General features: G+C 41.4%; 1 protein-coding gene across 1 annotated transcript; it reads left to right on the top strand.

Annotated features, from left to right (window-relative positions):
- Positions 1-720: 720 nt before the first annotated feature.
- On the top strand, positions 721-14,776 carry LOC141133926 (acrosin-like). Its single transcript, XM_073623542.1, has 5 exons — positions 721-799; positions 7,241-7,430; positions 8,414-8,676; positions 9,620-9,765; positions 13,845-14,776. The coding sequence occupies exons 1-5, from the start codon at positions 721-723 to the stop codon at positions 14,187-14,189; spliced, it is 1,023 nt and encodes a 340-aa protein (XP_073479643.1). The 3' UTR covers positions 14,190-14,776.
- The last annotated feature ends 1,179 nt before the right edge of the window (positions 14,777-15,955 follow it).

The following is a 15,955-nucleotide window of genomic DNA, read 5'->3' on the forward strand; positions in this document are numbered from 1 at the left end:
TTGTGGTGCATTTACTAAAACCAAAGCAGGCAGAAATCAATCAACTTCTATATTCAGCTTGGTTTTTAAAAATGAAGGCTAGAAGCTGATTGGTTGCCAGGCACAGCTGCTCCAGATTCTGGTTTCTCAACAAATCCTTATTGAGGGCTGGTTCCCACAGCTGCGATGTCCGAGATCGGATGTGATTCGCACCGCACTGCAGTGCAAATCACATCCGATCTCTGTGCGATGCAATTTCAGCCATACAGATAGTATGGCTGAATTCGCATCGCATTCGGACCAGACTCGCACAGGACCCTTTTTTGGTCCGCAGCAGAATCGGATCACATGGGTGTTTACACCATGTGATCCAATTCCTGTCAGAGTTTGCAGATCGCACTGCGATATGCGAACTGATTTGGGGGTGTCATTAAAGCTTATTAAACTAAGGCTAAGCTCTTACTTTTTTGGTGATGAGGCTGTCATTTTGTAAATCTCAAATGTCTTTTTTTTTTTTTTTTTTTTTTTTTTTTAGAAATGATCCTGTTTTAGGTTTAAATTCAGCCTCATTTCTGATCGTCTGCCCACCTCCTGTTTGTCCAGATTTGGTGGCTGGTCACCTCCTGTGTGGCCAGCTTTTGTTGATGTCATAGTGCAGATGGCTGTTTCCATGACAACTAATGTCCTATACAGAGCTCCATACCTGCAGAGGCTCACAACTGCTGTTAGCAAAGAGAAAGGATGGCTCGGGTTTATGTGCTATTACTTCTGGTTCTATTTGCTTCATTGTTTGAAGGAGCACGTTCCTACCACTCTGAGAGTAAGTTAGCTTAAGAATCATTTATATTTTATGTCTATTTAATTTATTTTTCACACTTTTATTTAAGGAGTTGCATTGTTAGGGAGAAGGAGGGGGCTGCCATAACGTGAAAGAATTAACAGCATAACTACTGACCCTAGCAACATTGGCCAATGTGTCAAACTATATATACATATATGTGTGTGTGTGTATTATATATATATATATACACACACACACAGTGGTAATCTTGCCAGTATATTAAATCATATATTAAAGCATTAGTAATCTTACTAGCATATTAAAGTGCACCCATACTAAAATTAAAATCCCATTAGTACAATGTTAACCACTTCAGCCCCTGAAAAAATTACCCCCTTCCTGACCAGAGCACTTTTTGCGATTCGGCACTGCGTCGCTGTAACTGACAATTGCGCGGTCGTGCGATGTTGCACCCAAACAAAATTGACGTCCTTTTTTCCCCACAAATAGAGCTTTCTTTTGGTGGTATTTGATCACCTCTGCGGTTTTTATTTTTTGCGCTATAAACAAAAAAAAGGGGGGCGACAATTTTGAAAAAAGAGCAATATTTTTTATTTTTTGCTATAATAAATATCCCCAAAAAATATATAAAAAAACAAATTTCTTTCTCAGTTTAGGCCAATATGCATTCTTCTACATATTTTTGGTAAAAAAAAATCACAATAAGCGTATATTGATTGGTTTGCGCAAAAGTTATAGCTTCTACAAAAAAGGGGATAGTTTTATGGTATTTTTATTATTAATTTTTTTTTATTAGTAATGCGATTTTTGTCGTGACTGCGACATTATGGCGGACACATCGGACACTATTTTGGGACCATTGTCATTTATACAGCGATCAGTGCTATAAAAATGCACTGATTACTTTGTAAATGACACTGGCAGGGAAGGGGGAGATGAAGGGGTAAAAGGGGTAAACACTAGGGGGCGATGAAGGGGTTAAGTGTGAACTAGGGAGTGATTCTAACTGTGGGGGGCTGAGCTACAAGTGACACGACAGCAATCACTGCTACCGATGACAGGGAGCAGTAGATCACTGTCCTGTCACTAGGCAGAACAGGGAAATGCCTTGTTTACATCTCCCTGTTCTGCAGCTCCGTGACACGATCGTGGGACACCAGCGGACATCGAGTCCGCACAGCGGCAATTTCAAAGCAACGTACAGGTACGTTGCTTTGCGCAGCCGTGCCATTCTGCCGACGTATACCATCGTTAGGCAGTCGGCAAGCAGTTAAAGAGGATCTTCACCCTGCAAACAAAAATGTAAAGCAGCTACAAATACTGTAACAACTGACCACTTCCAGACCAGGTCTTTTCTGGCACTTTTTGTTTACATGTAACAATCAGTATTTTTTGCTAGAAAATTAATTTGAACCCACAAGCATTATATTTTTTTTTAAAGCAGAGGCCCTAGAGAATATATTAGTGGGTTTGCCAATTTTTTATGTCGCACAGTATTTGCGCAGTGGTTTTTTAAACACAATTTTTTGGGAAAAAATACACTTTTTGGAATTTTAACCACTTCAATACCCAGCTATATATGACGTCCTGGGATGGGATCTCCCATCCTGGGTGGACGTCATATGAAGTCCTGGGATTCCCGGCCCTCTAGGGGGCGCGCGCGCGCCGCGTTGCTCGGGACCCGGTGCGTGTGCCCGGCGGCCGCGATGTCCGCCGGGCACACGCGATTGCCCGTTAACTGGGCCGGACCGTGGATCTGTGTGTGTAAACACACAGATCCACAGCCTGTCAGCTCTGAGGAGAGCGATCTGTGTTCCCAGAACGGAGCAACACAGATCGGTCTCCTCCCCTTGTGCGTCCCCTCCCCCTACAGTTAGAATCATTCCCTAGGAAACATACTTAACCCCTCCCCGCCCCCTAGTGGTTAACCCCTTCACTGCCTGTCACATTTACACAGTAATCAATGCAATTTTATAGCATTGATCGCTGTATAAATGTGAATGGTCCCAAAAATGTGTCAAAAGTGTCCGATGTGTCCGCCATAATGTCGCAGTCACGAAAAAAAATTGCAATCGCCGCTAAAAAAATAAATAAATATTTTTTTTAAAAAAATGCCATAAATCTATCCCGTATTTTGTAGACGCTATAACTTTTGCGCAAACCAATCAATATACGCTTATTGCGATTTTTTTTTACCAAAAATATGTAGAAGAATACGTATCGGACGAAACTGAGGAAAAAATTTGTGTTTTTAAAAAAAAATTGGGATATTTATTATAGCAAAAAGTAAAAAATATAGTGTTTTTTTCAAAATTGTCGGTCTTCTTTTGTTTATAGCGCAAAAAATAAAAACCGCAGAGGTGATCAAATACCACCAAAAGAAAGCTCTATTTGTGGGGAAAAAAAGGACGTTGGGTACATTGTCGCATGACCACGCAATTGTCGTTTAAAGTGCGACAGCGCTGAAAACTAAAAATTGGCCTGGGAAGGAAGGGGGTGAAAATGCCCTGTATTGAACCGCTTAATGCAAAAAAAAACACAATACATAACCCAATTTTTAAAAAAAATATAGAAAATGATGTTACACTGAGTAAGTAGATACCAAACATGTTGCGCTTTAAAATTGTGCATGCCCATGCTATGGCATCAAACATACATTTTACTACCTATAGGCGCCGCTTTAAAAGCCTTTACAGGTTACCACTTTAGATTTACAGTGGAGGTCTAGTGATAGAATTACAGCCCATGATCTGACATTCGTGGTGAAACCTCACATGGGATGATTACGTGTGTGACCGACATGCACATTTGCTTTTGCGCGCAAGCACGGGAACAGTGGCACTTTAATTATTATTTTTGAATTATTAATTTATTTTTCAATTCTTACACTGTCGCTTTAAATATATTTTTTGATCACCGTTATTGCTGTCATAAGATATGTAAACATCCGTTTGACAGCAATAGGCATTGACGTGTCAGCATGCAGTCTCCTGGGATCTGTGATGTGTCCCAAGAGGCTTCAGGGAAGGGGGGGGGAGACTTCTGTTTAGATCGCACTGCCCAAAAAAAAAAAAAAAAAAACATTCCAAATCTGGTGAGAGGAGGAGGGGGGAGGAAGGTGAAGTTCTGCTATATATATGTATATTTATATACACAGTGGGGACGGAAAGTGTTCAGACCCCCTTAAATTTTTCACTCTTTGTTATATTGCAGATTTTGCTAAAATCATTTAAGTTAATTTTTTTTAATCATTAATGTACACACAGCACCCCATATTGACAGAAAAACACAGAATTGTTGACAATTTTGTAGATTTATTAAAAAAAGAAAAACTGAAATATCACATGGTCCTAAGTATTCAGACCCTTTGCTCAGCATTTAGTAGAAGCCCCTTTTGATCTAATACAGCCATGAGCCTTTTTGGGAAAGATGCAACAAGTTTTTCACACCTGGATTTGGGGATCCTCTGCCATTTCTCCTTGCAGATCCTCTCCAGTTCTGTCAGGTTGGATGGTAAACGTTGGTGGACAGCCATTTTTAGGGCTCTCCAGAGATGCTTAATTGGGTTTAAGTCAGGGCTCTGGCTGGGCCATTCAAGAACAGTCACGGAGTTGTTGTGAAGCCATTCCTTTGTTATTTTAGCTGTGTGCTTAGGGTCATTGTCCTGTTGGAAGGTAAACCTTCGGCCCAGTCTGAGGTCCTGAGCACTCTGGAGAAGGTTTTTGTCCAGGATATCCCTGTACTTGGCCGCATTCATCTTTCCCTCGATTGCAACCAGTCGTCCTGTCCCTGCAGCTGAAAAACACCCCCACAGCATGATGCTGCCACCACCATGCTTCACTGTTGGGATTGTATTGGACAGGTGATGAGCAGTGCCTGGTTTTCTCCACACATACCGCTTAGAATTAAGGCCAAAAAGTTCTATCTTGGTCTCATCAGACCAGAGAATCTTATTTCTCACCATCTTGGAGTCCTTCAGGTGTTTTTTAGCAAACTCCATGCAGGCTTTCATGTGTCTTGCACTGAGGAGAGGCTTCCGTCGGGCCACTCTGCCATAGAGCCCCGACTGGTGGAGAGCTGCAGTGATGGTTGATAGACATGTGCATTCCTTTTCGTCCGAATGCATTTTCATCCGAATTTCAGGTATTTTCGTTATCGTTTTAACAAACGATAACGAAAGTGCAGAATCCGAAAAACTAAAGATCCGACATAAACAAATGCTTTATTTTTGTTTTTGTTGCTACAACAGTTCGATATAGATAGGAGATTCAACATGATGATGACAATAACAATCTGTGTCTATCAAACCTGTGGTCGAATGTGCCTAACCTTAACTCTATTAGTCCAAGACTATTCTACATAGAGAGAAAAGATTCGACGTAGGGGAGAAAAGATAAATAAAAATAATGATGATGATGAATGTTATTGGCTGATTGTAACCAAAGAGGAGAAGCAGTAAAATAGCTAGAACTAAGTACACACGTACTTTGGCTTATGGTGTCTGTTGAAAGTTCTAAGAAGATTCGACGGAGCAGGTAAACTATATGGCGTCGTACAGTTTAGCTGCTCCGTCGATTCTTCTTTGAACATTCGACAGACATCATAAGCCTTCAATGACAGATTTGACCTTAATTTGGATTTTCGGATGAATGCAATTTTAAACGAAATAAATAAAAACGAATTTCGGGAGTAACTAAATAAATTTCTTTTTCGGACAAAAACGAAATTCCGAAACGAAATATTTCAGTGTGCACATGTCTATGCTGACTTTCTCCCATCTCCCGACTGCATCTCTGGAGCTCAGCCAAAGTGATCTCTGGGTTCTTCTTTACCTCTCTCACCAAGGCTGAGTTAAATATATGAGTGTCACAGCAAAGGGTCTGAATACTTAGGACCATGTGATATTTCAGTTTTTCTTTTTGAATAAATCTGCAAAAATGTCAATTCTGTGTTTTTCTGTCAATATGGGGTGCTGTGTGTACATTAATGAGGAAAGAAAATGAACTTAAATGATTTTAGCAAATGGCTGCAATATAACAAAGAGTGAAAAATTTAAGGGGGTCTGAATACTTTCCATCCCCACTGTATATATGTATATATATATATATATATATTTATATATATTCACAGTATTGTCAGAACACATGAGCTACCCAACAACTGCTCTGAAAGGACATCATGCATTCTCTGCTGTGGCTATAGTTGGGCAATAAGAGGGAGTCAGGATGCTGGGAGTTGTGGATAATGCTGGGGGTTGTGTCATACTCACTCATACCTACAATAGAAAAAGGAGACGTAGTGTGGAAATCTTTGTATGGAGATTGAAATGTTTATATGGTAAAGTGAGTCTCTTGGAAAACCACACCCCTTAATCAAACTGGCCACACCCCTTACTTCAATTAACTACATGCCCTATTACTCACTACTATTGGTAAGCTTCTCCCAAGACTGACATCTCTGCAACTAAAACGCAACACGCAATTTGTGGACTGTAAAGCTTCATCACACAGAGGTATCTTTTTACGAAGGAATTCGTTTAGAAGAAGTGTGTTAATTCACTGTTAGAGCTGGTTTCATAGAGGAATAGGAGTCACTGCTTTATGTAGCCTTGCATCTGTGGGGATATGAGTTCACTTACCTCAATGAACACTATTTGCACGCAATTTGCAATAAGAAAAGAATATGAAGTCAGGCTTTAGTATGATTGTTGTTTTAAAACCTGAAATTAGCATTAAAACGGATCACTACATCTGAGCACCACAAACCAAAAACGCTATTTAATTCTATTTTAATATTCAAGCAAACTCCCCATCCATCCATGTCTCTGTGCTTTATTTTGTTGAGAAATCACTTTGATAAACATCCCTCTAGCTTTTCTGGCCCTGACAATCTTGAGTAATTTATGTAGCATTTACTTCCTGGAATCCATCTGCCCTTAGCTTAAGTATGCATCCAGGAGGGTGTGCTTAGTTGAGAAAACCCTCCTCCTTTCCTCCCTTCCTGAAGACTTCTGGGATGTATGACATAATTTGCCTAGGCAAGAAACCAGGAAGTAACTTAAGAAATGTAAAAAAAAAAAGTTTAAAACAAGTAAATATGATATACTTTCCTATCTATTTACTAATGCTAGCAGCACGAGGATTAAAAATAATCAATGTTGATTGGGAAAGTGAAGTTTCAATTCAGTATTCACTCTAAAAAGCTGTGTAATGTGTTAGTACTGTTTAAATTAATAAAAATTCATAATATTAGTACATTTTGTATGTTTACAAATAATAAAATAAATACAAACGTTAGTCGTTATTTAAATAGTTGTTCCAGGTTAATTATAAGTTACAGTTCTTAAAAAAAAAACTGTATTTCATATCTATATATTTTATTGATGTTAATTCGGTATTTTTACTATTGTATTCTCAGTGACAGTGAATGATTTATGACCGTGTTCTTCTTCTATATTAGGTTGTGGTGCACGCAACATTAAAACGTATGGTTCCCGGATTGTAGGAGGAGTTACTGCCCGGGAAGGTTCCTGGCCATGGTTGGTCAGCATACAGACCCCAGGGTTCAATGGATATAGTCACTTTTGTGGAGGAACCCTAATACAAGACCGATGGGTGCTGACTGCCGCACACTGCTTCAGTGATTTAAGGTAAGGATGTCTCAAACAATTTTGACATGTAGATTTGGGTTGGGATTTCTAAGCGCTAGGCAATGTCATAGAGAGGGAGGGAGCGAGAGGGGGGGGGAGGAGAGAGAGAGAGGGGGAGAGAGAGAAAGGGGGGGAGAGAGAAAGGGGGAGAGAGAAAGGGGGAGAGAGAAAGGGGGAGAGAGAAAGGGGGGAGAGAGAAGGGGGGGGAAGGGGGGGAGAGAGAGGGAGAGAGGGGGAGAGAGAGGGGAGGGAGGAGAGGTAGAGAGAGGTGGGGAGGGGGGGGAAGGTAGAGAGGGGGGAGAGAGAGAGAGAGGAGTGAGAGGGGGGAGAGGGAGAGAGAGAGATGGGGGGGGAGAGAGAGAGATAGGGGGGGGAGGGGGGAGAGGTAGAGAGTGGGGGGAGGGAGAGGAGGGAGAGGAGGAGAGAGAGAGGGGGGGAGAGGGGGGGAGGGGGAGGGAGAGAGAGAGAGAGAGAGGAGTGAGAGGGGGGAGAGGGAGAGAGAGAGATAGGGGGGGAGAGAGGGGGGAGAGAGAGGGGAGGGAGGAGAGGTAGAGAGAGGGGGGGAGAGAGAGGGGAGGGAGAGAGAGAGAGAGGTAGAGAGAGGGGGGAGGGAGAGGAGGAGGGAAAGAGAGAGAGGGGGAGAGGGGGGAGGGAGAGAGAGGAGAGAGAGGGGGGGAGAGAGAGAGAGGAGAGAGAGAGAGGGGGGAGAGAGAGAGGGAGAGAGAGGTGTGTACAATCCAGTGGATGCCATTGCACACATATCAGAGAGAAAATTGGCCCAGGTGCGCAGCAAAGCCTGTAGTCCAAAAGAGGTGAGTTTGACTCTCAAGACCTGTCAGTGCGGCTCTCTCTTTTGGAATTATATATCATATATCATATTAATCTCTTGACATATACTGTAGCAGTCTGTTCAATGTGTTTCAATGTTTGTGCTAACATCTTCTTGCAGTTTTTTTTAACATTATTTTTTTTTTACTTTATAGCTTTGTGGCCAAATGGAGGATTGTGATAGGAGGTCACCAACTATCACAACTTGGCAAGGATGTGCAGAAAAGACACGTGGAGTCGTACATCCTGCATAAAAGATATAATAGGCAATTAAAGATCAATGATATTGCCCTCATACAGCTCAACTCGCCCATAGTATACAACTTCGTTCAACCAGCCTGTTTACCCAGCAGAACCATGGACATCTCCAACATGACCACATGCTACATAACTGGCTGGGGACGAATGTCTGAGAAAGGTAAGTTTTGTATGCAGTCATGAACTCTTTATTGAACCTGTTCTGGTATTGTCATTGCAAAGCAGACATAACAATGTAAAAGAAGGCACCAAGGAGAGCCATTTTGGGTTCCTACGTTTTCTCTTGAGTGTAAATTAGTATTTCAGCTCTATCTCTAGAATATCTTCTTGTATTAGCCATTATATAGTCCAAAAAAGCACAAGGGTACTACTGATTGATGGAGTGTGGGTGAATGCCTGCTAAAGCTCCAGATTTGGAGATGATCACTGCCAGTTGGTGGAGACCAGGGAGAACACTTTGACCCCTTTCACACTGGGGCGTTTTTCAGCCGCTTTAGTGTTAAAAAAAGCGCCTGAAAGAAGCCTCATCTGCAATACCAATGTGAAAGCCCGAGTGCTTTCACACTGAGACCCCTTTCACACTGGGGCATTTTTCAGGCGCTTTTGCATTAAAAAAACGCCTGTAAAGCGCCTAAAAGAAGCCTCGTCTGCAATCCCAATGTGAAAGCCCGAGTGCTTTAACACTGGGGCACTGCGCTGGCAGGATGTCAAAAAAAGTCCTACAAGCAGCCTCTTTGCAGCGCTTTCGTGTTTTTGCCACAGGACTGGGTGCGCCGATGGCCCGAGCCCTTTCACACTGCCAGCGCCTGAAAAACGCCTGCAGTGTGAAAGGGCTCGGGCTTTCACATTGGGATTGCAGATGAGGCTTCTTTCAGGCGCTTTACAGGTGCTTTTTTTAACGCTAAAGCGCCTGAAAAACGCTCCAGTGTGAAAGGGGTCTTAGGAAAAAAGAAAAACTATATACTGGCACTTTCTGGTATCTGCTTTTTGTTATGCTGGCATTACAAGGTATATACCATGTGCATTACAGTACTTCACTTCTCATATCTCGCAATGGCTGTATAGTGTGCATATTTATATAATTTTTATTATCTTCTTTACAGCTGATAGAACAGCGGATATACTACAGGAGGCCAAAGTGTCATTGATTGACAGCAAAACCTGTAACAGCTCAGGCTGGTACAAAGGCCGCATCTATGAGCAAAACCTGTGCGCTGGATATCAAAAGGGAGAAATTGACACCTGCCAAGTAAGTTCTAAAAGAATATATTCATTTTTGCAAACAATGCCTGTCCTGTACATAGGAATATTTTATACATTCATATTATTTTCCATGGTTGTATATACTAAACCAGTGATGGCAAACCTCGGCACCCCAGATGTTTTGGAACTACATTTCCCATGAGGCTCAACTACACTGCAGAATGCATGAGCATCATGGGAAATGTAGTTCCAAAACATCTGGGGTGCCAAGGTTCGCCATCACTGTACTATACGGATGCATATAGTCTCCTTGCAATCCATATATTTTAGTTAGAAGTAGCAGCCAGTGTTAATTTCGGTGACTAAAACCTTTTAGTCGACTAAATGAATATTATTTTAGTCGACTAAAATACGACTAAAACTAAAACAACTGAGATGACTAAAATACGACTAAAACTAAAATGGCATTTTAGTCAAAAGACTAAGACTACTGACACATAATCACACACATAGGTTGGACTTGATGGACTTGTGTCTTTTTTTAACCTCACCTACTATGTAACCTACTAAAACTAAATTGAAATTTGACTTCAAAATTAACACTGGTCTGTAGTGCATGTTCATACCTCAATACCATAATAAACATATTCGATTTTTCACTCCAGCAGTATATAATGAGTTTGGAAATTGTAGAGAAATGTTAACTAATGCATTACAATTTAATTACACCCATTAGGTTTTAGTCGACTAAATTGTACTGTAGATTTAGTCGACTAAATACGACTAAAACTAAAACAATTGCAGAAGTCCAAAATGGGACTAAAACTAAAATGCTATTTTAGTTCTAAGACTAAGACTAAAACTAAATCGAAATTTGCTGCCAAAATTAACACTGGTAGCAGCTTATAGGTGTAGAAAAGGGTACAATGTAGCACAAAATAGCACAATGTGTTCGAACTGTGAGAAGGGGATAAGTAGAGTGAGTGAGTAGTATTTTTGGTAGAAGTGTTTTATCTTTGTAGATTATGCAGTTTCCATATTGCTAATGAGTTTTGGTTATTATCTAAGGAAGTAAAGTGAGGATCTCCTAGAAAGGATGCTAGGGGAGGGATGTCTGAAGATGTTAAATTTGGTATCTTGTCTGTTCCACAGTTGTAGGGAATGTGTTACAATTATATTTAACGGTCTTATTTTCTGTGGTAAGATAGACTTGGACCAGAGTAGTCCTTGTAGATGGTATGGAAGGACTGATTGTTCTTCAAACAGGAGCCAGAGGATTTGGGAGGCTGGGGCATACCATTGTACTAGTTGGGTGAATCTGGCTGACAGATAATATAGCCATAAATTTGGGATATTTAGACCTCCTTTTAGTTGGGGCCTAAACATTAAGGAGTAGCTAAACCTTGGTTTTTTGTTTTGCCAAATGAATTTATTTATTTCTCTTTGGAGAGAATCTAACGTATTTTTGGGCAATGTAAGAGGAAGGGCTCTAAAAAAGAATAAAAGTTTGGGTAGTATAACCATTTTCGTGGCCACTAAAGGATTAATTTCCAAAATTTATCAAAATCTAAATGAATTCAATATGCCTGAAAAATCACACCCCATGCTACAATGGGAATCAGACCTAAACGTTTCATTCTCCCCTGAACAATGGGATACCATATTTGAAAACCTACACAAATGCACCAAAACTACCACCATCAGAAAATCTGCCACCAAACTGCTTTATAGGTGGTATCTCACCCCTGCCAAACTCAACTCATTCTACCCATCAACATCCCCACTATGTTTCAGGGGCTGCCCTACACTTGGGACACTACTACATATATTTTGGGATTGCTCCCATCTAAAAATCATTTGGCACAATGCAAGTCTCATGATTGATCAAATTTCAGGCAGAAAGATCCCACTAACACCCCAAATGTGCCTTTTATTCCCCCCCATACAAGATATACCAATAGCCAGTTCTAGATTAATCCATACTTTATTTAGCTCTATCCACTGGACCATCGCTTTCAACTGGCGTTCATCCAATGTACCATGGCCTCAGGTTCTTAAATGTATGGCAAACATCAAATTATCAGAAAGAATACACCACACATTATATGACACCATGCATATATACCAAAAAAAATGGACTTTCTGGGAAACCTCACTACTGGTGTAATGTACACTACTGTTATTATACTTAAGCACATCAACAGATCCTTTCCCGCAAATGTTATATAGATTTATAATCTAATATATGTATTTTCTCATATGATATGTCTTTACTCAGATATAATGTATAATCTAAATGACTCTCTCACTTGTACATCTTCTACCACTGTTAAAATCTTGTACTATGACCTTATCCATAATAAAAACCATTTGTAAACAAAACAAAAAAAAATAGCGCTTGTGCTTAAAGGAAGCATGTCATGAGAAATTAATATAGACTTCCATTGTTGTCCTTTCCTGAAAATGATGCTACTTTTATGCTCATGCACTGGCTTTAATACCTTCTGGGTCACTGACTTGGAATAATTATGGTGATAAGCAATTTTAACTTTTTTTGCAACTTTTAAATTGCTATATGCTTCTGGGGCTGTGTCTCAGAAATTGAATCCAGACACATCCAAGGAAATGGCATTTTCAGAAGAATTTTGTTTTACAGAACCCCTTATATTTCCAAAGTTAGATACTATTTAATTGCCCTTCAGTTATCTGTTTGACCACTAAAGGCTTTTTAACCACTTCCCGACCGGCGCACGACGATGTACGTCAGCAGATTGGCACGGCAGGCAAATGGGCGTACAGGTACGTCCCTTTAAATTTGCCGCCGTGCCATCGCGCCGGCCGGGACCTCCGTGAGTCAGATTGCGGGTCCCGCGGACTCAATGGCCGCGGGGATACCCGCGATCGTCTCACGGGGAGGAAGAACGGGGAGATGCTAATGTAAACAAGCATCTCCCCGTTCTGCCTAGTGACAGTGTCACTAATCTCTCCTCCCTGTGATCGGAGCAGAGATCAGTGACGTGTCACACACAGCCAACCCCCCCACAGTTAGAAACAAGCCCCCAGGACACACTTAACCCCTACACTGCCACCTAGTGGTTAACCCCTTCACTGCCAGTGTCATTTACACAGGAATCAGTGCATTTGTATAGCACTGATTGCTGTATAAATGACAATGGTCCCAAAAATGTGTCAAAATTGTCCAATGTGTCCGCCATAATGTCGCAGTCACGATAAAAAAATCGATGATCGCCTCCATTACTAGTAAAAAAAAAATATTAATAAAAATACCATAAAACTATCCCCTATTTTGTAAATGCTATAACTTTTGCGCAAACCAATCAATAATCGCTTATATTTTTTACCAAAAATATGTAGAAGAATACGTATCGGCCTAAACTGAGGGAAAAAAATGGGTTTTTTTATACATTTTTGGGGGATATTTATTATAGCAAAATGTAAAAAAATAATGCGTTTTTTTCATAAACTATTTTTGTTTATAGCACAAAAAATAAAAACCGCAGGGGTGATCAAATACCACCAAAAGAAAGCTCTATTTGCGGGAAAAAAAAGGATGCAGTGCCGAATCGCAAAAAGTGCTCTGGTCTTTGGCCAGTAAAATGGTCGGGGGCTTAAGTGGTTAAAAAGACCCTGTCACCACTCAATGCATAAGGAGATACACATGCCAAAGTCAACTAACATAGAAATACTCAGGCTACTTTGGTTGCCCCTTCTTGCCCCCACTTTTATTCAGCTCCGACACTTCTAGCAGGCTCTGGGTCCTGCTAGAAGTGTCAGCAGCTGCTCTCCCTCCCCTGCTCTAATGTCAGCCAATGTCCTGGCATCAGCCAGGGAAAGCCTCACGCCATGTGCCCTTACAGTCTTTGTAGTATCTTGTATGACATAAGGGCCAGGGAAGAAAGTCCAGGAATGTTCTCTAGAATGCTCAGGGAATTGTTGGAGATAACATAAAAAAGGGAGAACCAGGGCAAAAGCAGTAAAGTAACAAGCATATTTACTTAAGTTCCTCTCAAAAGATAATATGGGGCCTCTGCTCACATTCTGGTATTTGCTATTTTTTGTGAATATTATAGACTAATATTTTTTTCTTCTTCTAATCCATTACAGGGAGACAGTGGAGGACCACTCATGTGTTTGGATAAAACAACTTCAAAGTACTTTGTAGTTGGTGTCACGAGCTGGGGTTCTGGTTGCGCCCGCAAACAACGTCCGGGTGTCTATGCCAGTACCCAGCATTTTCTGAAGTGGATTTCTGCTAAATTAATGGGTTGCTCTCCTCAGCAGAAACAGAGGTCTACTTTTAGCGCCACTTCCAATACATTTTCTTCAGGATCTGAACGTAAATTGGATAACATGCCTTCATCTCAACAAGTCTTCACAGCAAGGCAATCTATTATGATGGACAGCCCTTACGTTAGGAAGATCCTGAAGAGGTTTAAACTTGGAGCCTAGTGCGTCGGCCGCAGGCCCCAGAAGAGGAGGATCGGGAGCCTAGAGGAGCCAAGTATAACATGTTTGTCATTTTTAAAAAATTGAAGCCTTTACAATCACTTAAAAGGATTAAATTCAGCAGATTAAGCTGTATTCACCCATTTTGGATGTGGGAGCCAGCTGTGACTTCCGTCTGTTTCACAGTGGCTCTCTATTGCACATGCACAAACAAGTTTATGCTGCACTTTCACACTGGTCCCACAGCCTCCTGGGACGCTAGACGTATCTCAAGAGGTTGAGGGTGGGCAATGCTTCTGCAATTCTTGCCTAGGTGAGAATTGCGAAAGTGGGAGCAGGTGCAAGTCAGAAAAAGGTGCCCACTCCCAGAAAAAAAAAAAAAAAAAAACCCCACCAATATCATTACAGTAGAGGGGAGGATGAGCGAAACATTAACTTTTAAGTGATGTTCTGCTTCAAGGATGCAGCTGCTAAATGTCTGGAAACATTGCATGAGGCATCGTTTGCCTTGGTGGTATTGCACTGCATTCAGTGGTTGCGGCTATTGAAATCTGTCAGAGCCTTAGGGTTGGTGTAAGAAGTCCGTCCAGGGGGTTAGACTGAGCAGGTGGTGAGGCTGACCTAGGCAAGGGTTTGGCAGACTTCCTTCAGGCTCTTTATTTTGCTGTGGATGCCTTAAAGGGGTTGATTTAGCAGATTTAGCTGTCTTCACCTGGGCTGGGCACCGCTATCTTGGATGTGGGAGCTGGCTTGAATGTTTTAGTTGACTCCCCACTGTGCATGCACAAGATTGTGCTGCACTTTTACACTGGTCCTGGAGCATCCTGGGACGCGTGACGTGTCCCAAGAGATGGGGTGGGGGGTGGGCCAAGCTTCTGTAATTATCGCCTAGGTGGGAACTGCATGAGTGGGAGCAGGTACCTGTCAGAAAAAGGTAAACACTCCAAGAAAAAAAAATACCAATATTGTTACAGTGGGGGGGGGAGGGGGAGCAGAACTTTAATTTTAAAGGTCATCACAGAAGACAAGGGGGTACTCTTTTCGACTAGAGGAAAAGAGATTTCATCTCCAAATACAGAAACGTTTTTTCAAAGTAAGAGCTGTGAAAATGTGGAAAAGACTCCCTCCAGAGGTAGTTCTGGCCAATCAGTAGATTGCTTTAAAAAAGGCCTGGATTCTTTTCTAAATGTACATAATATAACTGAATACTAACATTTATAAGTAAAGTTGATCCAGGGAAAATCTGATTGCCTCTTGGGGGATCAGGAAGGAATTTTTTCCCTTGCTGTAGCAAATTGGATCATGCTTTGCTGGGGTTTTTTCACCTTCCTCTGGATCAACTGTGAGTATAGGATTGTGTATATGGGATTGTATGTTGTTTTTTTTATTTATTGGTTGAACTAGATAGACTTGTGTCTTTTTTCAACCTAACTATTTATATTTTAACCACTTGCTGCCCAAGCCAATTCAGTGTGTACAGGTGTGATTTGGGGGGGGGGGTGTACAGGTGTGGGGGGGGGCTGAGTGTGTACAGGTGTGGGGAGGCTGAATGTGTACAGGAGTGTGGGGGCTGAATGTGGAGAGGTGTAAGGGGGGCTGAGTGCGTACAGGTGTGAGGGGGGCTGAGTATGTACAGGTGTGGGGGGAGCTATATGGGGATATCTCTTTGATGGATTGGGATGTCTCTTTGAATATACAAGGATCTCTCTTTGCTGAATATATATGGATGTCTCTTTGCTGGATTGAGATGTCTCTTTGCTGAATATACT

Source organism: Aquarana catesbeiana, linkage group LG03, assembly GCF_042186555.1.
Source record: "Aquarana catesbeiana isolate 2022-GZ linkage group LG03, ASM4218655v1, whole genome shotgun sequence".
NCBI lineage: Eukaryota > Metazoa > Chordata > Amphibia > Anura > Ranidae > Aquarana > Aquarana catesbeiana.

Coding starts and splice junctions, on each gene's coding strand:
- LOC141133926 (XM_073623542.1), top strand. CDS start 721: ATGGCTCGGGTTTATGTGCTATTACTTCTGGTTCTATTTGCTTCATTG. Junction 8,677..9,619: donor GGGACGAATGTCTGAGAAAG/GTAAGTTTTGTA, acceptor TCTTCTTTACAG/CTGATAGAACAGCGGATATA. Junction 9,766..13,844: donor GAGAAATTGACACCTGCCAA/GTAAGTTCTAAA, acceptor AATCCATTACAG/GGAGACAGTGGAGGACCACT.